Source organism: Dermacentor silvarum, chromosome 2 (assembly GCF_013339745.2).
Source record: "Dermacentor silvarum isolate Dsil-2018 chromosome 2, BIME_Dsil_1.4, whole genome shotgun sequence".
Lineage (NCBI taxonomy): Eukaryota > Metazoa > Arthropoda > Arachnida > Ixodida > Ixodidae > Dermacentor > Dermacentor silvarum.
This window is the reverse complement of record NC_051155.1, coordinates 231,161,607-231,187,413: the sequence shown is the minus strand read 5'-3', so window position 1 is coordinate 231,187,413 and position 25,807 is coordinate 231,161,607. Positions and strand designations below refer to the sequence as shown.

General features: G+C 42.2%; 1 protein-coding gene across 1 annotated transcript in view; it reads right to left on the bottom strand.

Annotated features, from left to right (window-relative positions):
- Positions 1-407: 407 nt before the first annotated feature.
- The window catches only part of LOC119442861 (uncharacterized), a 106,330-nt gene continuing 80,930 nt past the window's right edge, over positions 408-25,807 (bottom strand). Inside the window, 13 exon segments of the mRNA XM_049663035.1 lie at positions 408-3,808; positions 5,906-6,107; positions 9,752-9,772; positions 9,877-9,906; positions 10,500-10,619; positions 14,523-14,732; positions 15,349-15,447; positions 16,783-17,100; positions 17,102-17,151; positions 17,298-17,352; positions 22,683-22,763; positions 25,352-25,461; positions 25,588-25,713. Coding sequence (XP_049518992.1) covers positions 3,549-3,808; positions 5,906-6,107; positions 9,752-9,772; positions 9,877-9,906; positions 10,500-10,619; positions 14,523-14,732; positions 15,349-15,447; positions 16,783-17,100; positions 17,102-17,151; positions 17,298-17,352; positions 22,683-22,763; positions 25,352-25,461; positions 25,588-25,713 — 1,682 coding nt within the window. The 3' untranslated portion in view covers positions 408-3,548.

The following is a 25,807-nucleotide window of genomic DNA, read 5'->3' as shown; positions in this document are numbered from 1 at the left end:
CGACGCTAACATCCAAAATGAAATTTGAACTGCACACCATGGTGGCATTTTGAAGGCGGAGCTGTTGTGGCCCTGCCCAACTCCGCCGTAGCCTTCGCAGTGCAAGGCATTGAGGAAGGAAGGGGAACACAGCGGAGGACATGTTTTATTGCCAATAACTCCACTTCTGCTGAACGCATTGAAGTACTTTTTTGTGGCAAAGTATTTCTGTAATAGCCTATTTTCACTTCAAATGTATTTCTCCACTTCGATAAAAAGTGGTCCAGGGCGCCTTTAACTACTGCAGTAGCACCTACCAAGTCCAATTTCCAGCAGTCTTTGGGTGGAACCATGAGCAGTGCAGAAGGGAATCTTTACACCTGCTCAAAACATAGGAGGACACAAGTGCAGAAAAATACACAACAGTATACAAAAGTAAAGTGTTTATTTAATACACCGCACAGTGCGGATTGTGCAGGATTATTTACAGTCACACACTGGCACCAACACATTGTAGGAAGTGGTTCTGTACACTGCAGCCTTTTGCTTGAAAGAGTACTGTCAACTTGAAAGCCACCTTAGAGGTGTAGAAGGCACAGGACATTTACGATAAGCACAGTAAAAAGCTTGAGAATGGATGGATGTTCCAAGCTGCCATGATTGAAACGGTGGAGGTAAGAAATAGCCAAAAATAGCTTGTTTTTGTAAGTGAAGTAAAGCTAAGAAGCTTCATATGAGAGATACAGAGTCCTCTAATTACCGTCCCCAGTATTAGGTTAGCAAGAAATGTACTGCCAAAATGAAACCAACCATTTTACCAGTTTGTGCACTGCTGATATCAGCCTCGCACTAAGCAGAAGAAAAAAATATATAGCATGGCAACTAGGGTATGTTGCAAAAAGTTAACAACAATGTGTTTAAACAGATATGCTGCTGATCTGCTGCTGCCTGGTCGCGAGCGAGGGCTGTTGAAACAGTACTATCACAAACAAAACATTTCGGAATGTGGCAAATGCACAATCAAAATATGTGCATGCAACAGCAATATAAGGAAAGTGAAAACATAATACAAGAGAACAGGTACATGCAGTCTATCTGCATGGTGAAAATACTGTGCAGTTTTGATGAGGAGATTCCGAAAGGCACTTCATGAACAAAGTGTTACTGCAGGAATGTGAATGCCTTCCGTCATGGCGAAGGCAACAGCCCTGATGAAGACAAGTTGAGACAGGGGCACACACTTGAAAAAAAAAGCAGCATATGTTGCCTGCCATGTCTGGAATGTTTGCCATATGTCCACAGCAATGTTGCTATGGCACACAAACACACACATACACACTAACCCTGACTAGCTGTGTGCTCAATAATCAATACACAAAACATAAATCTGTCAGTGGTCCTTTAGCACGTAATTACCTGAACCCTGTGTTAGTTCCCAGGCAATTATTCTTTGTATACATACAGGGTGTATATATGGTGTATATATATGTGTGTGTATATATATATATATATATCTATGTATAAATTTCTTTACAACCTAAATACATACAAAATACTATAAAGACCTTCCTGAGGTAAATAGGCACACTAGACACCCCTCACACTACAGTGGGAAACAAGTGAAAAAAATCAATCACTAAGAGCTGCACATAACTATGAGTTTCATAGCACCCAGGAAAACTGGTGAACAGTGATTAGCAAGTTAATGTCCACAATGTACGCACCTAACACTATAGCCCTTTACCAGTGAGTAAAGAGTTAGCATAATAAAAAAACAGTCGGCTTTTTCATTTTCTCATCTGCTGCTGGACGAAACATAGTGAAAGCCCAACATTTGCAAATTGTCAGCCTTATTCTTTTGGCACTGAGAAAAAAGAAAAAGTAATCTTAGTCAATTTACTTTACAACTTCAACAAATCGTCTTGAAACAAACGAGTGCTATGCACCCAGCTCAAGTAATGCAACTGAATCATGAAAAATGCACAGTTCTCTGTTGTAAAGATGAGAGACTGTTATGCTTGAGTCACTAAGGAGTAACTCTCTTGTAATCAGGACACGCAAAGTCATGACACATCCTTAATACTAGTCACTACTATAATAAAAAAAAATGTTGCATAAAGATGACATAGTCGCACTCCACAAATCATCTACCGCTCTGCAGTCGAAGAAATGCCACTTCGCATGGCTAGCAAGAAAGTGATGCATAATTCTGTGGCAAATACAACACATAATTTAAATTGCCAGTCAATTTCACACAAGCTAATCCACAGTGTTTACCTCCACTGCAAATTTGCATTTTGTATCTTCCACTATGCTGCACATAGTGCAAATGCAAAAGAGACATTATGCTAATAAAGCTTGTTTTGAGAAAAACACAGCAGCAGTGTGCTCATCAAAAGCAGGTATGAACAAGTTTAAAAGCACACAGCAGCCAAACAATTAGTAACAGCTAAAATAGCCTTTATGAGCTTACTTCTACAATGAAAGCTAAATTGTGCAAAGCTGTGGCCTCAGTTGTTCCATAAATATTGACGCCACACAAAAGGAAGCATGAGTAATAATCATGAGAGGATGGTGGCACAGCAATTTCCGTGCAGTTCAAAAGCTTGAAATCACTCGCACGTGGGCACAAAATGCAAGGCAATTAACAAAAGCATTCTAAAATATTTAGCCACACAGTAACAGTGTGCCTATGTACGGTTATTTATATAAATGTAACCTAGTGCAATGCAAGTTTAGGGGCCAGCAAATGATTATAACGTTTCAATCAAATGATGCCCTATGCTGGCATGAAACAATGCATAGGTCCAATGTTCCTCTCAATGCATAGCCTAGCCATTTTAACTCAGAAAAAAAAAAAGAAAAGGCCTCATTAAATAATACAGCTGTTACATGCGTCCCCACACACCCTAATGAAACATTCAACAATCAATAGCACAACGTTTACAACATATTTCGGAGACATGTGCTGCAGTGATAATTTGTTCTGCACATTTTGTACCACACTGAGACAATGCAGTCTAGCAAACACGACAAAACACCGATATTACCATGTTCAGCTTTACCATAAAAAAAATTTCATGCATTAATGAAGCCTAAATTTTGCACAAAGAATTGATGACACCTTTATGCAAAGCAATGCTTTAAGCTAAAATATGTAACAAGAGAACTACTAGACATGGTGTCAGCATTCTTCTCTTCAATAGTAAAGGTAACAATGCATTTTTGTAAAATGTGAAAGTGTGAAATCCAAAGATAAATGGGAGAGGGGGGGGTCGTGCCTCATAACATTTTAGTTCCCATCCTCAGGGACAATAACACGGTATGTCAAAATTACATGAAAAACGAAAAAAAAAAATGCTTCAAGCACAATTAGCAGCGTGTTTCTTTTCTTTTTAACTAAACTGTTACAATTTACTAGGCTTTGTGAAAAAAAAAAAATGAAACCAGGCCTAAAGAGAAAAGAGAGAAATAGCTAAGTGGCATGCTCCGAAAGATATGTTGGCGTTTGCATGTGCAAATGGTGTAATGGCAAGGCAAGGCACAGGTGCGATCACTGTCCCAAACTCCTAGGACTTCGCAGAGCTGTCAGGATGTCCCTCATGGAGTGGAGGAAATTCCTCAGTGACTGAGCTGTCTGAAAGGAGTCCCTGTTCCACCCGGCGGTCCCAATAGGAGGTGCGCTGGAGAATTCCGCGAGATGCAGCAACTCGAGGCCGTCGCTTGCCGCTTGAGGGCTGTCTGGGGACCCCACTGCCTCCTCCCAACGACGAGCTTGTGGAGCTCTCGTCGGAGGCATAGCCAGGTGTGACATCCCCTGCTGCGGCAGCTGGAAAACACCAGAAATATGGAATGACCCTGTTATGACTTGGCACGTACAGTAAACAATCCTTATTTAAGATGACCGTGAAGGGGACCTTTGAAATCTGTTCAACTTCATCAGTAACTTGTGCCAACATGGGAGGCTATGTGGGTTCGTTGGTTGATCATCATGGAATGGCATGAAATATAGCACATCAAAAACAAGGGCACAAGAAGAAACAAAACAAAGACACAGGCACCAACTTACAACAACGAAATTTGTTTCGGGATAGCTTGTACTTATGCGTACTCAAGACCACATGCACAGTGATATCAGTGCCCCTATACTACGCTACAATCAAGCATGAAAAGAATTTCAAAAAGTAAAACCAAGAAACCCGGCCAGTGCGTTGCAGATGTAATCACCTCTCAAGTCATGTGCAAAATATCCAAGGGGCACTTAGTTAACCCTATGCGGATGAATGCGAAAGCACTGCAACCACTGCGCGATGCCTATGCTCTTTCAGTCGTCTTAACATTGAATTAACACCGAAGGCCGTGGGTTTCACTCCCACCAAAGTTTATGGGTTCGAGTGCCTTAATTAACTCCATCTTAATTTAACTTGTCTTAATTGACTTCACTAATATTAATTCACTGCCTTAACTCACTCTGCCTTGATTGACGTCATCAACTGCCTCAATTGGCTCACTTTTTTTTTGGACCATCGTGGTCACGGCAACACTGACAATGCCGGATTTTACGCCTCGTGAGCCATATAATGCTTTCGCATTAATAATCACATGCTTTGGCAGTCAATGACAATGAAGGTTGACCAACGCATCAGTCAGCGGCAAGAGGATGCACTCGGTTTCTATGAATAATCCTACAGTTTCACATTTACTTGTGCCTACAACACCGGTGTCTTCTAAAAGGGGGCAGTATGCACACATTTTTTATTGTGTCCTTGCTTTTGCTACACTACACTTCATGCCATACCTTTTGTGCCATGGACAAGCTGGGACCATTTGCATGTTTCTCGTAAAAAAGGACAGGGACAAGGTCAGCTCGTCGACGACATTTTTCATTGTCTTGTGTATAGTGTGGTTAAGTTTCACTTTAGCAATAAATTCAAGATGCTGAAACATTGTCTTTCTCTACAGTGTCTTACGTAAAGGATTCAGCAGTAAAAAAAATGTGGCCATTTTAGGTCAGAATTTAGGATAATAGCTTGGCACGGAAGAGGTTAAAGAAATACCAACACAAAATTTGTGCCTATTTTTTTTCCTTCTTATTCTCCTTTATGAATAAAAAGCCTGTCAATTCTGTAAATGCGGTACGAGGACTGAATTAATCAAATGTGCAAAAAATCATGGATCACACCATCTTTTAGTGCATCCAATTCAAAGTGCAAACCAAAAGAATAGCGACTTTGCATATGTTAGCCAGGACACCTTCACAAGTCGTGAATATTAGAGGTGGTAGTTGCATAATATCACTGTAGTGCAGGTCGGTAAGCCCAGTGCAGTGGCCACCTAGCTCCTCCAAAGTGTGCATTCTTGACAACAGAAGTTGTAAGAGTAAACAATGAGTTTGGTATTTTTGTACAAGTGTTTTACTCTAATTGCGTTAGTGCCAACCAACAGGAACAACCATCTTGCCACTATCACGTATTTGCCCTGCATGTATTACAGCGATATAGAAAATTGCCTAGGTATACAATGGTGTTGTGATCAAGCACTTTCTTGAGAGATGTTCCTCATAATAGGCAACATTACTGACTCGTTTAAAAACAGTAAGTCAGTAATAATCATTTCAAGTGCTCTTTGTAGCACCCAATCATCACTGCTATCAATTCGGAAAGGAACTATTTTGCGGTGCAGTGCTGATCTGCCAAAATGGAACTCGGTGAACTGAAGTCTGCCTACTCAAAGTGACACTAAATCTGACAATTTCACTGGGACATAAGTTAAGGTGCCCAAGTGCTTCTATGTCCTGTCTCCACCAGAATGTAGCAGCTACCCCAGCCAAGAATCAAACATGCAACTGTGTACTCAGCTGTGAAGTGCCACAACTACCAAGTCACTGCAGCAGCTACGAGACAGCAATAAAGTAGTTGTGACAAACCTGAAACATTATTGTTGTTGCTGTTGTTGGCTGCTGGCGTTTGCAGTGGGTGTGGCTGAAACACTTGCTCGCACAGAGTTCCTGATGCTGGCGGGGATGCTGGTGACGTGACAACAGTGCGGTTCATCCGACGTGGAACGAGATTTCGTTGAGCATGCTCCCTGAACTCCCGAGGCAAGCTGCGTGCTGTCAGACTGTGGACCTGAGAAACGAAAAAAGAGCGAGCCCAAAAAGTACAATCAGAGCAATAAACTGTATCGTGTAAATAGATTTTGAACATAGGCTATTGCTAGTTCTAAGCAGTTCTGTCATCTACTTATTGAGCAGAAATAGTAGCATTATACATAGAACTGTTGTCCCTTTTCTTTCGTTTTAACTTCAAGTTTATTAGGTTTATTAATGATGCGTCTTGTTCATGATTCTCAATTTTTATAGATATTCAAACAGGAAGCACTGCAACACATTTTTACACAAGATTAGAGTAAGGCTACTATGTACCAGTTTCAGCAACAGCTCTTCTGATCTACTCATATAAATGTCAAGCAGCTCGTAAAATTTCTCTCTTTTTGTGGCAGTTTCGGCTTGTCAGCATTCATGCGTTTTCTTGAAAAACTGTCGATTTGCCATATTTTGTGTCAATGTGATCCGTTTTGCAAGGTCATATTTACAGGTGGAATAGAGTGGTGCATATATTTAGTTACATAACTCCTAAGGGATACGAGAATGACAACCTATGACTGATACCACAACTGATTAGGTTGCATTGTAATCAATGACCGTAGTTTTTATCAAATTCAACCGTTCTGTTGGCTAAAAGATATCTGTAAGAGGATAAAACAAACCTATAGAGCATTTTGTTAATTAAACAAGCTGAACAAGCTAAGGTCTATTAGAAAAGTATCCGACCTTTGGCTGAAGAAAAAAAACTAGCATAACTGGAGCGTTGGAAACCTAATCACCCTCAAAGTAGTCTCCTTGGGACTCCACACACTTCTCCCAGCGGTGCTGCCAATGTTGGACGCATTCCGAGAAGGCCTCTTTCGGAATGGAGTTTAGCTCAGCTGTCGTTACAGCCATAATGTCTTCACTTGACTGAAATCACGCTCCTTTCAATGGCCCCTTGATTTTGGGAAACAGCCAGAAGTTGCAGGGAGCCATATCAGGAAAGTAAGGAGCCTGTTGAACAACAGCAGTCTGGTTTTTTGCCAAAAAAGTCTGAATCAAGTGCGAGGAATGTGCAAGAGCATTGTCGTGATGGATGTGCCAATTTCCTGTTGACCACAACTCCGGTCACTTTCACCGCACAGCATCACGTAGGCGACGGAGGACATCCCTGTAGAACTCTGGTGATTGCTTGACCCTGTGGTGCGTGCTCGTGGTGTACCACACGGCGGGAGTCAAAGAAAGCAGCCAGCATCACTTTGACGCTGCGCACTTGGCGGGCCTTCTTTGGTCTTGGCGACGTGGAATGCTTCCACTGTGACGACAGGGATTCGGTTTCCGGGTCGTACCCGTGCACCTAAGACTTGTCACCAGTGATTATGGTGTTCATGAAGTCGGAGTCAGTGTTTGTGGAATCCAGCATGTCCTGCGAGACTTCAACTTGAAGTTACTTTTGCTCCACCGTGAGCAGCTTCACCACGAATTTCGCCGCAACTCTCTTCATGGCCAAATCTTCGGTCATAATGGAATGTGCAGAAAAAGTGCTGATGCCCACCTCTTCCGCAATTTCTCGGATAGTCACACGATGGGGACGCATCCCCGCAGCGTTCAATTCGGCAATGACCTGCTCATTTTGGCATGTTGATGGCCGACCGGAGCGTGGCTCGCTCTCCACCGATGTGCGGCCATCTTTAAACTGGTTGTACCACTCCTTAATCTGTGTGCTGCTCATAGCATCGTCACCAAAAGCCGTCTGAATCTTCCGAATGGTTTCCACTTGGCTGTCGCGCAGTTTCTGGCAAAATTTGATGCAGTAGCGCTGCTCCAGTCACTCCCGTCATTTTCCTTGCAATAAAAAAACCGACGAGAGCACTGCGCACTACCTCACTCAGACGCTGTGTCCCAACGACTGACACTATCGGCAGGCGGGAAAAAATTTGCACAGGCACATGAAGGTTCAAGGTCGGCTGATGCAAGTGCGCTTGTTTCATTCATATCCATCAGGTGTTCGCAAAAAAAATAAGGTCGGATACTTTTCTAACAGACCTCGTATTCTGCTTGCTTAGATATATTTTAGTTGGATTGCACAACTTATTTATTAGGCTTGCTTTAACAAGGCTACCTCCTCATTCGCCTAGTTGAGTCTAGTCAGTCTGAACAGGTGCAGCAAAGCGGCAATCAATATAACGAGAAAGACATTGGGGAAGCTAGGGACTAGGCATTTTAAGAATGAGATAAGATAGTCACCAAGAAAATTTGAGTTATAGAATCTTACAATAGAATGACACACCTCCAATGTTAATACTGTAAATGTTATACATAGTATATATAGTACTACCAAAGTTTCTACCAAAACAAAGGAAAAGGACATTCAAGCACACACTAAGCATTACAGTGAACACTTAACACATATGTGCATAGCCACAAATTACTTGCATTGTGTGTGCAAGCAGCAGTGTTGCAGGTGGATAGCAGCACGAGACTGAGAAAGAATCAGCAGTGCACTCCATGCATAGCAAGTGCACATCAACGTAAAAGCAATGAAGAAAGGACAAAACTGTTGAGTGTGCTGGTTCTGCATTCACTGCACTGCCATCAATCCCACTTATAACAATAATGTTTTAACAACGTGAAGCCATCAAGCTTGTAAAATTTATAGTGAGCCACTTATTTCAATGCTCTAATGCCAAGTTGTTGATACAAATCTTTAGATGTGATGTGCATTAGCATCACTGCAGGTGACATGTTCCTACATCTTATTCTCCTACTTCACGAAAGCAGAAACCAACTGCTTTCTGACACTAGAATGAGCAATCTTCTTCATATTACAGGGAAAAATTCTGAACCGGAATGGCATGAGGAGCAATCATAGCAGAGAAGGCAAGCACAACACAGTAAGCCAGCACAAGTTGACTTGTATCTACACCGTACACATGACTAAGCATGAACAAGCCAGTACTGAAACTTTCATCTGAAAAATAGTGTTTGTTGTGCTATATGCTCCACTGTAAGATGCTTCATTCAACTAGAGAAAAGCAAGAAAAGTTACTAGACAATTGATTCCTCACTGTTAAGTGACAAGTACACCCCCCCCCCCCTCTCTCTCTCTCTCTTTGATTTGCTTCATCACAAAAAGGTATGAATCCTCTCATACAAATATTTTCTTCGCGACCTAGCTATAGATACAACAGACCCCTTTTAAGAAAGACTCTGCTAAACTGATTTTTCAATATTAACACCTTGAGGGACTTTATTCAGCCGTGCACACATTCAGTGTTTTTCTGTGACGACCAACTTCTTTAAGGCAAACCTTCGTTAAGATGAGCTTCCCTTAAAACGAACTGCTAAGAAAAATTTCCAGGCTGAGCTTCTGATAACATGAGCGGTTTATACAATAAACAGATGACCAAGCACTCGTGTCAGTATCAAGGGTAATTTACTACAGGCAAGACAACAACAAAAAAAAAAAAAAGCAGTGAAAGTTGCTACGTGTTCAACAGACACGTACACAAAGACAAGCACATGATTGCTGTGCATACAGGCATGTGCATGTAGACCCATGCACATAACATTATGGTCTTTGCAGGAAGCAGCAAAGAAGTGCCAAGGGAGTCAAAGACATAATTATGAGTCAGGACACAAACATGCGACTGCACACACATTAAATGAAGTGTTTTTACAAACCAGACTTTTTCTTGGCAGAGGCTGAAAAAAGGCAACATGTTCAGGTTAAAAGCAGCAGCAGAGCATTTAGCATTAGCAAAGCTTGCAAGTGTGCTCAAATATTTTGAATGTGTACCATGACTGACCTGGGGCCTTACTGACGGCTCATCAGAATCCTGCAAGTCATGAACCACATGTAGATATATATTAACAGCAAGCGCAAACCACCAAAGGTGACGAAATATAAGCTTACCAGGACAGTTTGTTCTTTTTAGAAATCTCATGCTTTCTTTCATTTTTTTTCCAGCTATTAAGTTAGAACCAGTTACTAAGTTCAGGTGGGAGTTACCTGAAGGTAATAGTTGACAAAGTGAAACTCATTTCAATGACGTTGCATAATTGGGTTCTAGAATTTACAAAACCAAAGTCAAAATCCGTTTCATTGTTTTATTATATGTGCACGCAGAATACTTCTCAAGTCAGTACATGATATTTTCCTTCTTACATTAATTGTATCACAGAAAGCCACACATAAGTGAGAAGGTTTATTTTGTCCCCAATGAGAGAAGCACAAAGTCTTCCATTTCGCATTTCTAATGCCACCAACCACAGTATGACATAGTGCCTTGTTTAAAAAAAACTCATTCAAGTTTCCACAAATGCAGTCGTCTCTCAGCACCATTCCCTGACCAACACACAACTGAACACCACATAATGCAAAGCATCAGACAGCCACAAAAATGCAAAGCATTGTCAGACAAAGGTTTACCTTTTTGATGGACCAGGCATCTTGACTTTTAGCTGTTGCATGGCGTTCTTTTTGAATAGCGTTTCCCTGGCCATTGAGTGCTTTCTCTTCCAAGATCACCTTCTTGTCGGGAAATATGCTCTGCGGGGCAATCAGAAATAGTGCAGGTTATCCACTGTATGACTGAAAAGCTAGAAAATGAGTTGTATTTCCTATAGGGGCACGGAAGGGAAAATATTCAGAAAACAATAGCATTAAAGAGGCCCTGAAACACTTTTCATAGAATGACATCACTTTAAAATTATGCTGTGTCACGAATCTCCTGCCGCAAAAATTTTTCAAATCCTTCAAGCACAAACGAAATTAGACGTAGTTATCAGACCGGTGAGCGGTTTTCTTTCGTGTTTCATTTCCCCTAGCATGGTGGAAGCTACAAAGGGAAGACGGCAAGCAGGCACAAGGCAGCAATGCCTCGGTGGCCTACCCCAAAGGCTGAAAGTCCTGGCGGCCAGATGGTTCGTGGCGGCACCATGTGGCAGCTGCAGCATCTACATTACACTTTTTATGTCTGAGGCCATGTGCAGCAAACACAGCAACATGCAACTGTCGTGTGTAGATCAGCAGTACAAAGATGCAATGATTTTTCTGTTGCTTTGAGATCGCAGACATATATATATTTCTCATTTTTTAAAACCAAATGAGCAATACTTGTATTAAAAATAGTCGATACCTGGGAAAGCTGGTATGGGTTCATCTTTATTTAACAAACTGCGCGGTGGGACGGGACACGAGGAAAGAAGCGAGGCAGATGAGCGCGGACTAAGACTGATTTATTTAAAGCACGTAATCCACCTTAAATAGTGTCCAGTCTAGGCGATTCTATTACTGAGAATAATTGTATTACTGAGAATGTTCACGCAATCATGAAATAGGCCAATAGCTGCTGTGGGCTACACTGCTTGTGGCGGCACTGCATGACGACAATGTGAAGGAGAGAACAAGCAATTTATCACGGCTCTTAAAGGGACACTAAAGGCAAATATTAAGTCAACGTGGAATGTTAAAATACGATCACAGAGACCTCGAAACGGTTGTTTCGTGCCAAGAAAAGACTTATTTTACGAGAAAATTTCATCTGAAGCATCCGTGTACCTCTAGCACCATTCAAATCGCCCGCCCTCCCGAGCGAGGAGTGGCGACGTCATAGTCTCATAGTGACGTGCAGCCGGCGAGTAAAACGCCGCCCGCAGATGGCGCTATGGCTTTTTTGTGGAAAACTCTGACGCGTGGCCAGAAACAAAGCCAATCGCAGTGCGAAAGCGGAAGGAAAAGCGTGCGCCGAATTGTAAACATGATGATCATCGACGCTCGTCGCAATGGACCTTGTTGACGACACTGACGACGACACACTGGCTTGCGATGCTGAGCTCGATTTGTCAGCAGCATGTCACGCTCCGATGAGCATGACATGCTGCTGAGGGCTAACGCTGCCAGCGTCGTTGCGTATGATGGTGGCCTCGACACCGGCTTTTCCGAGCGCGAAAGCAGCGAGGACTCTAGCAATGCAACGTCGGGCAACAAAGCTGGTCACCGTCTGGACGTTCCGTCACGCGCACCATTCGGGCATCACATGGACGTGGCATTCTTTGCTGCTTGCAATTTCAAGTGCGACTTTACCAAGCCTGTCACACCAGAACAGCACACACGATAACGGAACTACTGAAACTCGAAAGCGCACAGCGCAGAGTCGAGCGAAAACGAAACCCTTTACACCACCCATGTCATTATCAAGGGTAACACCAAAAAGTTATTTTTTCTAAGAATCTAATAGAATTTTCTTGTGTGTTATCATCCCACAAAATTGTCTTTTTAATTTGAGCACAATATTGTAAATTCCATGTTGCATGCAGTGCAATAATATTTGGCTCACATGTTCACAGGAGCATTGGTAACAGATCAGCAATGTTTTCTTACAATGTTCAAAAATGTTAAAAGGCCGCTTGAAAGTAACCCTAACATTGTTGCAGCCACTAAAGATGCCTAGCAGCAGCTGGTGTGTGCAGTCGCACAAAACAGTATGAAAACAAATCGTATATTCCTCCAAGCATTACACAGCAATTTTCATGTTCAGACTGCTCTCGAATTTATTGATGCCATTCAGGTATCAAACTCTCCAGGAGTTGCATTTCTACGACAGAACGCTGCAGTGAAATTGGCAAGAGTGTAGGTGGGCACCAAAACTATGCAACAGTGTCAATGTCTGCTGAGTCATTCACATAAGCATCCACATAATCTACGCTAGCTTATAACTTCACCATACCTTCAACTGCCAAAGCAGACAAGCAAATTAGTACAGCACAAGAGACAGACAAAGCAGCAGCTCCACAAATAAAGACAGAAGCAAGGTCAGAAGGCAAGCTTCTTTGTCCTCACTCTAACAGCCTAGTTGTCTCTACCATAGATACGAGCTGCCATTATGCACAAAAAAGAGTGAATTAACTGCGATGTGACATCATTATGATCCAGTGTATGCCAGCCTTAACTGGCAATGCACGTGCTCTTTGCAAATCTCTGCTTGCTGGTAGAATGGTAAGTCTTTATTTGCAGCACCAAATGATCCACACAATCTGCCACCCAAGAAATCCGACAAAGTCCATAAAAAACACCAACATGAGGCCATGCATCCTTGAAATAGAAATTCGTGGGTTATATTCAATGCAAATAAATAAACATTAGTGGAATGTATAAGCAAAAGAGACCACAGCTGAAAATCAACTGCCACCAATTAATATACACAATTGAAGCATCAGTGTGTTAGTAATCGTATGCACCTGAAATCTGACGGTTTCTTCTGATTTTGATGCACTTTCTGAACCAGTTCTTGATGGTGCCATGAACTGTGCCACACAAGTTTACTCCATGTAAGTTCAGTACAGCTCCTATGCACTTCGCAGCCTTTGCAAATCGTGACAATAAGTGCAGCAAGTCATCTGCCGTCCATGGTTAAGCATTTAAGATTAATTCATGAATTGAATACAAAGCGTTGCTTCCGTTCATTATTGTAATGCCCTCTGGCATGACAGTGCTATGCGATGGCAGCCAAGTGGTTGCCATGGATGCAACTTTTTCTTAAGGAAATGCATCCTAAGAGAAAACTGTTTGAACTAAGGAAATTTAGCATGCTACAAGTGCACAACAATGTGTGCTGGAAACCATCCAGCCATTGAACATGTAACTTGTCTTTTTAAGTCAGACTATTAAAAATAGCTCTTGCTTTCTTTATATTAGCACACTAGTGGTCAACTATTGCTGTACCATGTCCTCAGCTACCAAAAGCTTGAAAAATGCCTGCACTTCCAAAGTATTGAGCGCAAGAGAATGAGGACCTCATGCTGAACTGGCTCCCGCATGTTGCCAAATTGCGGAGTGCAGTGCCAGTGGTGCATGCTGCACATTAAATCAAAGACTAAAGTTCCGCGCTCCCTGAACTAGTGCAGAAAGTGCTGCCAAATCCGAGAGACTACGACTGAGTAAGTGCGACCAGAAACTATGGGATACAATATAGTTTAGGCAAGATGGAGCAAGGGTCCACCACAAAAGCATTTTCTCAAGCAAAGCCAGACATGGGTGCTCATAAAAAGAAAAAGAAGAAAAGCCAAAAGATGTGCCAGAGGCAGGAAAAGCAGAGCAGGGCCTGTTCATGGGAATTAAGTTTTCTGGGGAAGTAAGAAAACTGCTATGCTTATATCACCATCACACTTCAGTTATATATAATATTAGATTGCCTTTTATGGTAGTGTGTGATGCAATTTATGAAAGCAATTCTCACCTAGCCTGTGCAGAGATACATTAGTTTAGTAATGGGAGTCGACAGATGAGTGGAATAGCACAAAACCCTTAATGTGGCATGGCCCACCAGCTTGTAGTGTCTCTGCACTTGCGATTGAGACAACAAGACATTAATATGTTCTCACAGATAACAAACAAACTTTGGCAAGACCACCATTCCCACTACCGAAGCCAACACTCAAAGCCAAGGCACACCTGAAACTCTTGACCAGGACTGGGAAGACTCTCGGAGTTGGAGCCATCGACGGCTGACTGAGCCGACTGGCTGGCAAACTTCAGCACCAGTTCCCGCACCGAGGGCAATGATGGGTTGCCTAGCTCCTCTCCCATCTCCTCCTCCCCTTCAGATCTCCGACGACGACGCCCCGTCCCATTGACAGAATCAAAGGCACCCATGCTGGAACCCTGGCGGCAAGAGGCCAGGAAACAAGAGTTGACCTCTCCTACTAGATGCAAGCCGTGGCAGAGAGCACCCTTGCTTCACTATTGGAAAAGCTTTCAGACTCCAGTAAATGGCACCACTCATTGCATTTTTCCATTTATGTATTATTTATTGCAAACAGTAGCACCATTCACTGCTACAAGAGGACTTTTGTAGACTTATTATTGTCAACTGCAAGGGTGAGTTGCATGCATACGTACATTTGCCTTGATAATCACAATCGTGCTGTTTTACACATATTCGCCAATAAACAGCAGCAGAAAACATCCACGTTTCAAAAACCACAACACATAAACAAGACTTCACAGTGACAAATCATTTGCTGCTAAGCATACAACCTTTTTCAAGGCCCTGTTGCTCTTTCATTTCTTAACTATCCTAAAACCATTCTTGTATACATACTAACAAATACTTGCTTACATGCTTTTACTTTGCAGACCAGTTACCTCAAATCTTTTTGCACCACTAGCTAAATGGCATTTGCTGTCATCTACTGGGTTCTCGTATCTGTCAAAATCATACACGATAACTTAATAAAGAAAAATGCAGAAAGGTCAAGAATAAGTGTCTAAAACTCACGGTTGTGTCCTCCATGTTTAGGTGAGGAGTGCTGACAGCAGCTGTGAGTGTCCGCATGTGTGCTGCTGGGCGGAATGCTTTTCTAGGGCTAGAGTAAACCTAAAAAAAAAAATTTTTTAAAGGCATTCCAACATAAGTACTGCAAAATCACCATTTTAAACCATTCTCAAATGGCACACTTAAGATAAATCATAGAGGTCTTTTTTTTTTTTTAAATGCTAGCATTTTTAACATTTCCGTTCAGCAGAGCGGTTATTGGGGTGCCATCTTGCTTAGAAAAACTCTTATATCTGAAGTCAATGACATGTACAGCGGTTGTCAAAATAAATAATGCGACCAGAAGTGCGAGGGTTGAGTCATGACGTCATGACTACGTCGTGTTGGACCTGTAAGACATCTGGCACTAGAAAGCTTTTTAAGGCGAGCATGATCATTGGCTTCCCTCTCCAGAGCTTTCCATCAGAGCAGGCACAAAGGAAAGATCACCTAGACTTCCGAAGATGAATGAATGAATGAAGCTTTATTTCCCTTAAAGAAAAAGCCGCAAAGAGACTGCGTGTGAACCCTAAACCCCCTGACAACATGACGGCGAGGCAGGGCAGCAAAACGTACACATGCAATAAAAAAAAGTAATAAAAAAAGAAGAGATAATACAGGCGTAAATAAGGAGCAGCGTGTCAATGCACATATGATAAACTACAAGATAAGCTACAATAATGCACGCAATGACAAAAGCAGTACAAGCAGTACAAACTGGTTAAAATGAATATTATGAAAACAGCTTGACTTCTAAAAAGTGTTTTCATTAAGCTCAGGTAATTAATTTAAAGGGCAAAGCAAGCTTATTGTAATGATAACTAAGCAGTAACAATGGCCTTTTCTATTTTGTAAGAGCTGGATAGACAAGATATTCACGGCTTACATTCTGACAAAGCTAGCAATCTAAGTGAACTATGAGTATTTCATCTTCCTGAATCTCTTCATACAGATAAATTCCATTTATGAAACAACAAAAAACACCCACAAAATTCACAAGACCACTGTGAAATATAACCTGTCAAGTAGCTCTTATTGATGCCATAAAGTAAGTTCATGAAATGTAGCAAACTGCTCAAACTGCTGTCTTGGAAGGAGCCAATAACAGGGTAAGCAACAGTACAATGTCTGCAAACCTTGTATGTTGTCACTGAATTCTATATGAATTAATGCTACAAATAAACATTCTTTAGTATCTTCTTTACAGTGTTACATTAACTGCTGTGCACAAGAAGAAATTTCCATCATAAATCTTTTAACTGGTTAACGATAGTACACCATTACCACAAAAGCAAAGATGTTAGTCTCGGTAAAATTAAAATTTAGGAACCATGCATTTATTTCCATTTATTCGGTCATAACATCACTAAATTTTGTTCCGAGCTCCTTCAGACTGACCTGTTCTTCGAAAGAGTGTAGAGTTTCCTCAGGGTCCCCGGAAGATGTCAACGATTTAGCACTTTGTGAAGATGATCGCCGCACAGATGAGGCTTCCACTAGTGCCACGAGCTTAGGATTGTTGATGTAATAATCACGTAGGTAGGACGATGGCAGCACGGGTGAGCAGAAACCATCTTCGTCATTGTCATCTTCGAGTGGTGTGTCAAACGATGACCCTGTCTTGGCAGTGGTCAGAGAGTCTCGACGACTTTCGCTGGCACGCCTTGACAAGTTTTCCACGCTGTAAGGGTTGTTTGGCAATGGCACCGCATTCAAGCCACTTGGCATGTTCACGCTCTGCAATAGTACCTGCCAGGGCAAGGAAAAATGAATTTACAGGTCAGGAACATTATGCTAAGCGTCACATATGTTCATGCATTCTATTGGGACTCCAAGAAGACAGGAACTAACCAGGTTTAGGGCGGTGCATTCAGCAGTTCAACTGATGGAACAAACTCCGTCTGCTCATCAACATTCTTGAACTGTTGATGTGTCATCATAAAGCAGAGAGCTTTCCCCACTCGCAGCCTGAAAAAGAAATATGTATAAGTGAGACATGTAATTGAATGGCCTATGGCAATTTGTTCTTATTCTTTTCCTCCTTGCTCAAGCAGCTATGTGAAATCATACAACATAAGGAGAGCTCACAGTAAACTATGAATTTACCCATCAATGCTCTTAAGAATTGTGTGTGTCTAATTGTGCTGCCCAAGGACAGCATTGGTTGGCAGCAAGATGACAAAAGCTAGGAACACAATCATTAAGCACACAATTCTCATGCTAGTCCTGGCACATTCAAACACCTGTATAGACACAGAGGACTGCAAAAATGCTTCAATTTAGTCCCTTTATTATTGACACGGCTCCAGTTACTGCCTCTAGCAAAGCAGGATAATCATACAGAACAGTTACCTATAGGTCATTTATTAAAACTAAAATTAAATTATGGGATTTTACGTGCCAAAACCAGTGATCCGATTATGAGGCACACTGTAGCAAGACTCTGGAATAATTTGGACCACCTGGGGTTCTTTAACATGCACCTGAACCTAAATACCTAGGTAATTTATTAGAATAGGCATTCATCCTGGAGACATTTTATTGTAATTCATACGTGATCATGCAAACTGTTAAACAATTATTCATGTTTGACAACTACAATGTAGTTAAGCACAGGAGAAAAAGATCAGAATAATAAAATAGAATCGCAATGAGCAGAGGGCACAGTCAATTTGTAGCTAACGCACAACCTAAATTGGCAGAAACATTTATATCAACTTGCAGCATATGCAAGGTTAATTATGAAATGAGCTGAAAAATTGCTTGCCCATTTCAGACTCCAGGATGTTCTGAGAGCAACACTGATATCACAAAACAGCAGAACTACAAATGCCTTATGGTGCTCTCCAAAACCTAGCCTGCTTTGCAGAAACTCAATTATCATACGCCGAACTGAGATGAACAAAAGTTGTCAACATACACAAGCACTCGCAACAACTATAGTGCTGATCAACATTAGCTATATTTTACTGTTCAAGAGCAGCCGCTGTTGGTTACACAGGCAATTAAGATCTGATGGAGGCATAACAGTATGAATTCAAGATACAACACATTCAAACAAGCACTCGTCCAGTCTTTTCTTTCTGCCAGTGTCTAGAATTTGCACTATCATGTCTCCTCTTTAGTATATTCCTTATTGGTGGACGGTAGTAGACCTGTGCTCTTATAGTGCAGAGTTACCCGATTGGATCAGATTAGCATTACACTTGATTTGACGTCAAGTCTCCTGATAAGGAGAACATAAATAGTGTGACGGCTCTAAAAGAATATTAACCACCATGACCTGCAGCAAACAGTAGAAAAGAAGGCCTTTTTAATTGCTCACTTTCCTGCGAGGAAAGCATTTCTTGTAAGAAAATGTTAAAGTCACAAAAGGCCAAGCTTTCACATGATATCAGGCAAGTATGGACTAAGTAGAAGCTCTTGTCACTCCTTTCATAAATGGTGCTATCCAAAACACCTCAATTATTGGTTTTCATGAAAGTATATGAAATGCAACAATGCCAAAGGATTAGTGATGAAAGCAACTTTTCAACACTCAGCATGGCATGAATAAAGAGCACAGGAAATGTGCAGCAATATGAACTATATCTGTATCACCGCATAGATCCTTCTCAAAATTTAATATCTGCTTAATATCTGCTTTAATCATACCAGCTCCTTTAACATGCAGCAGTTCCCCGTGAGTGTTCCGGCCCATTTTCTCACTTAACCTTAAAGAGTCGTAGACCAACATATATGCATTACCCTAACCATAGTACAGTTGCATTGAATATGCAGATGGCAACATTTGCACTGGTGGCGATATCTTGCAATGCAGCATTCAACCAAACCAAGCTGAACTCATGGTAATGAGGAACCTACCATATTTATTCTATTCTTTTCTTCAATCTTTATTCAAAAATACAACAACAAAAAAAGCTGATATTTCATGTTAGAATGAAGTATTAAAACAAAGTTCCGCCAGCCACACCTCATTGTCATGCGCATTAGGCTTGACCTGCATACGGCATTCTCTGCATGTGAAAATGCTTCAGCATTCCCTGTGCATGGTGTGCTGTCATTGCATGTGAGAAATGCATGAATCGAACACAACTTCAGTGCAATCAATGAGAAGAGCAGAGGCATGCAGTTTTGCTACAGCTACCCCTGCTAGCCAATCTGAATAAAAGGTATGTAAAGTACAAAAAAAAATTCCTCAGCTTGTTTTCAGCACCAAAGTTCTGTAACTTATTATTTGGCCATCATTTGAGAGGTGGTATACATTACTTTCAACCATGAAAGGACTTTCATGCTAGCCTGGATTTGCCAGGCATTGCACTGGATTGATGGATTGAAAAGATTATTTGAACCCTCCCAAATGGCTCAGGGGCTGTGTCACATTGCTGCCAAGCACATGGTTGTGGGATCAATTCCCTGCCATGACGGCCACATTCGGACAGAGGCAGAATGCAGAAATGCTCACGTGTGTAGCAGTGACTGCACATTAAGGAACTCCAGGTGGACAAAACAAATCTGGAGCACTCCGCTACGACCTCTCTCAAAGCCCTGTGTTGCCTTGGAATGTGCACGGCTCAGGAAAGTCAAACACCGCATCTATCAATTACGCAATCAATGTGATTGGTGGGCAAGTTTCAATGTGCACACATACTCAAGTACAGATACCAAGAGCTGCCAAGCTACGAACGGATCAGGCAGACAGTTACAGGCATTGATTGGCTCATGGACGAAAAGTTTGCTAAGCCACTACATGAAGAGCCACAGTTTTATTTAAATAAACATCAGAAATTCAGGGTTTGACAAAAACTTGTCTGTTGGGGGTGATCATGGCACAGAATAACGGACACTGACCAAGGAGATAAAAGGAAGAAACAATGTTACAGCTCCTGCACGGGACCAAAACATAATTTGTTACTTTTAAAGGGATATGGACACGAAATGTGAAAATCTTACGAAAATGCTGAAAATAAATCCTCAGTGTGTGATTACACCGAAAAGAAGTAATCACTTAGCTCATTTTTGAGCCAATGGCTTTCTTTTTGGAGTTTTTGTGAGCGCGCGCCTTGCCGCCCGACCTGCGGGAGTTGGAAGGCGTGACGTCACGACACCCGACGCCGCCATCGCGAGCATGGATTCGAGTTCTGGTGCTTCTACTAGCGATGAGTACCCGTCTGAAGACGAGGAACCATTCCAACTTGGCAAGAAATATTACCGCTTACGGTTACGAGCATTCCGCGTCAAGCGACGAAGAAGAGCAGGCGGCCGTGGAAGTGCCGGTCAGGTTTTCGCAAACCGTAGCGCGAAGATTTGCTCTGCACCAGACACTTGCGCAAGAATTATTTGTCATTTCCTCTGTAAACTTGCTTTTTCAATAGCGCACGCAGGCGAGACAGCTACGGGGTAGTTCAGCACTGCATGGATGACTGAACAGTAGTTTAGGCCGCCACCGTGAGCAACTGCTGTGAGGTATCAGTACCTCCGAGACTCTCACGTGCACTTCGCCAGCCGCCCGACAGATGGCAGCACCTGCTGGCGTTCTCCCCAGTTTTTCTTCCTGTGGAGAAGCAGAGCTGTGTGTGTGTGTCTTTCCCGCTAGCCTTGTACTGTTTTACTATGCTTTGCCAACATTTTGCCAACATTACTATGCTTTGCTAGGACATTAATGCCTTCGTGCCCAGCCTCGGGCATCTCGCCCCAGCCTCGCTCTTGCGCTGCTCAAGAAGGCTGCAAGTGAACGAAAACAGTACTGACATCTTTTCACCTCCTCTTTTCAACAGCACCGCTGATTATTGCAGCCTTGCGTTTTCGCGAGAAGACCAATGGCACAGCATCAGGCTTTAGGCGTTGCCTTCTGAGCGGCATGCCGAGGATTTTCAGTGCAGCCGGGCTGGTCACATAATCATCGTCGACGAAGTGGTCCGCGCAAATGAAGTCATGTCTTAGAGGTCTCCAGGCTGGGCGTAATGGCAGACAGGCAGGTATCCAAAGTTTACGCACCTAACGTGTGCAACGGCGTGCCACGCCCGACGATGCTAATATAACAGCAATGTTTGGGCATTTCCTTCCACCGCGACGAACGCGTCAATACCGAGCAACAACCGCGGGAAGGCGCATGTAAGATGCACCACCTGCGTGGAACGCTGAAGGGGATAATGTTTCAGACGGACCACATGCAAAGATTGCCGAAAGGGGTTAAACAAACGCTGCAAGGGACCGACACCCCCGGAAACACTGCGACGACTGTGGCCGACCTTGGCCGCGCGCACGGGGGGGGGGGGGGGGGGTGTTATGACGTCAAATTTCAGCTTCAGCCGGCGGCCGCTTGGAGGCAAGGTGCAACAGAAAATCTCAAAAAAAAAATTTTTTTCTCGTTTTTTTTTTTTTTTTTTTCAAAGCAGCTTATTGTATTCGTCATTTTCAACAGTTCAACTTTTGTTCCGACGCAAAAAAACAACCCGCCAACTTTTGTGTCCGTATCCCTTTAATTGTTTATTTCCTTGGTGAGGGTCTGTTATTCCATGCCATAAATAAACATCTATGCCACATAGCAAGCTTCATGGAAAACAATAAACATCACAAAACATCATCACAAATAAACAAAAACATCACCCATTGTGTTTTGCTGGTTGGCTAGAAGGCAATGGAAAAATGCACATGCATGTGTTCACAATGAGCACCGATGTGTGCACTATGCATTCAGAAATACATCTTGCTTGCACATTACTTGTGCATGCAAAACGAATAAATTTCTACCGGAGGAAGTTGAATTTTCCTTTTCAGTGGTCTTGATATCAAGACTAGCTGTGTGCTACGAGTGAAGTCATGTCAGAATTGAGTAAGTATGCTACATTGTACCTACCTCCCAATGCAAAATGTGTCAGCAAGGTTATAGCCTTTGTGAAACAATTTCCAGCTCTTTATACTCCAGTGCATAGAGTGTAACAATGCGAAATGTTTCTAGTGCATAATGGTCAAGCACAGCATTCCGAGATGTCACCAGCAGAACTCGGCTGCTCACATCGGTGCTTCCAGTTTTAGGTAGCATGAGAGCACCAGGTTCTTACCAAAACCTTTAACTTTGTAGTGATGCCACGCCCTCAATCGGCAATGCTAAATGCAGCCCAGCAATCACTTTTCTGACACACGAGGCCCCAATTACTTGCGCATGTTAAGTGCCAAACCTGCTCGCCACAGGCACCCCATACAACAGCCAATATTAGATATACACACACACACACACACACACGCAAGGCCCAATACAAAATCCCACGGTGTTAATAGCACCAAGTCAGCTTTACCTTAGCAGGCTGCACCGTTGCCTGGCGCTCAGCCCACGTGCGTTGTATGACCAGAGGTGGGTGCCGCCCGACTGGCAGCTGCTGCCACACGGGATTCCAAAACCGTGCGAGGTTAGTGCATAACTACAAAGCCCAGGGGAAAGCCACACCACAACCAAAACTCAAAACAGCCACCACAAGATGCAGCAACAAAGCAGGCATGCAAAAGATCACCAGTGAGTTGCCTTTAAGAAGTGCAAGCTGAACTACTATGCAAGTGAGAGAAAAGCCAGCTCGTTAATTTTGACAATTTAAGCAGATACTGAATTTGGAACGATACCAAGTGCTTAAAAGTGCTGGGTAAAAGGCACTATGTACAATATGTCATACTTCAGGGCGAAATTTGAGATATTACTGCATTATACAGACGGTGCCAGTAGTTGAGCTTTCTTAGCAGCTTAACTACTTGCACCACACAGACTGTACAAGTAGTTGAACTGCTGGGAGGACACTGGTGATGACAGAATGAGAAATATTTAAGCACAATGTCAAAGCACCACTGCAACTGAATTGTTTGTTTTTTTTTAGAGGTTTCTATACTACAGCTGAAAAAAAGAAACCTCAACATTTTACTTTGTTATCAAGTCAAGTTATAGAAACTGTCATGATTAAAGGAATCAATGAAACGGACAAGAGTATCAAAATACACGGCATAATTCATCTTCAAGCTGACAAACCATATACAGAATGCTTTGATATAATTAATCTGTTTTGTTTATATTAAGCCAGTTTCAGGTATTTTGACAATTGCAGCCAAGTTCTGCCTACAAAATTTGTGCCTTTGAATAATACCATAACTCCTAGTTGAAGCTACAGGGACATCCTGAGAGATTCATTTGCGACATACTAATAATACTACATTCTACCACACAGTTCCTCAAGATAAATGTATAACTTTTTGTAAAACAAACAACCAGCAGTTCTGACACGGCACTTAGCCACACCCTTGAGCTATCTTGCATCATCTTCATGAACGAACAAGGGATGCTTCATTTATACAGACCACCCAATAAGCACTAGTTCTCATCAATTGTCAGCAAAAAGGTGCTACGAATGAAGCTTGGCCTAAATATGCGGGTACAGTGTTTTACAAAGGCCTGAACACTGGCATGAACAATGTTTGTGTCACGTGGAGAATGCTCATCTGCTTTGCCATATTTTTGTTAGACTCCTGCACTCAAATCTTGATGCTCACAAACTTCACTCACTGCAATGGCCTTTAACAGACTATGATCAGCCATTCCTGCCATTTTCATGGTAATAATGTCACTTTCTTTTTCTTTCCCTTACAACTCTTCCTCAGTACTAAGTAGCAGGCTATAGCACGCTGATTCAGGCCTGCCTCCTCTTCCTACATATCCTCTTTTGCCTCTTCTTGCTACAGTACAAATGTAGAATAAAAATTGAAGCTCAATGCAACCTTGTGCAGTAATTTCGCCGTAGAATCCCAGCCATCATCACAACATTTACTGAAGCACCTGTCATGCAAGCTATACAGAACCGTAAGGAAAGGCAGAAGCAAAGCAGAGAGGAACAATGCACAGTGATGTACAGCTCAAGTTTTTTTAATGATCTCATGGGAGTGCCGGCTGACAGAAGCCACAGGAACTATGTTGAAGTGAATAGAATAGCCTAGCCAACAATGACCGCCAAGAGGATGCTATGCAGGCAGGCGTTCTGCTGTAGCTAATTTCACAGGAGCACTCTACGACCATGGCACTGACTGTCACGTCGCTTTCATGAGAATTAAAAACTTTGAAAGCTGTACACCACATAAAGCAGTGAATTTGAAATGCACTCAAACACACAGCACAGGAAACTATCTCAATTAGCTGTCAGCAACAGACTGCAACTGCACCCAGCAGAAGTGGACATACCTACTCTCACAATGACCTCTGCCACTTTAAATAGAAGAAAATAGCAAAGTAATGGTGGTACCTGAAAGATTATACAACAAAGCTACCGCAGCAACATGATGCTCTAAACTAAATGCACTAAAAAACCACTACTCTAAGTTAGTTAACCAAAAGCCTAGAACAAGTACAGCCACAATAGTCAAATTATTGCACTGCAAGACAAGTGAAAAAAATTATTCGTGTTTTCATTCATTTTGCTCCAAAAAACTTTCAAATTACTCCTCGAGCAGAAAACATTTAGATTCAAACTTTTTCATAACTTGCTCTCACTAAAACCTTCCAAGCACTTTTCCAAACCCTCATCATAGCTAAAAAGTTTCGTTGTTATCGTCAAGAACTGCACGCTACCAGCTTATCGTAATGTTAGGTAAGAAGCTTAGGTTGCATCTTAGGTAAGAAGCAGGTTAACTGAGCCAGTGAGACAAATCCACACTGAGATTTCAGTTTGTAGTAGCTTTCTTGGATAAACAAGCAAACTACACAGGCCTCTTAGCTCGTGATGGTGAGGAAATGAATATAACACTCTTTCAGTAGCAGACTTGCTTCTGCACAAGAGCTCCATAAAATTAGAAGAAAAAAACAAATGCAGACACTTATATGATACCACTGTAGCAATTTAATTAGACCTTAGTATATCAATGAAATACTCAAAAAAAGCCGCAGCCCTAGATGTCCATACTGAAGGCTACCAAACTTGGGACAAGAAAGTCTTACTCCTTCAGACTCTGCCTTTTCCACAGCTCTCTTCGAAAGTTGGTGATTATTTATGTGAGGACTGGCTTCTTTGACTGTTCGCTTGGAAGCTGGCTTCACCTTCAGATCAGCTGGAACAAATGGAGCAAACAAAAATGCAATTTACTGTTTATGCTTTATCCATTTAACAGGATTTGCTCAAAGTGAGGACGAAGGAATTTTCAAATCTAGACAAAAAAAAAAAAGCATGCACTCACACAGGCGGAAGGTGATTGAGCTCTGAGCTCTGCCAACACTGTTCCCAGCCACAGCGATATACTTGGCCTCATCTTCCGGTGTCGGACTTTGCATCCTCAAGCACCATTCACCGTAGCCCTTGTTCTCTATTGCAGAAGAAAGCAGAGCAAACAGCACATTAAAAGGACGCTAATGACAAACACAAAATCAGTTTAGACTGATAAAGTATCTTGAGACATT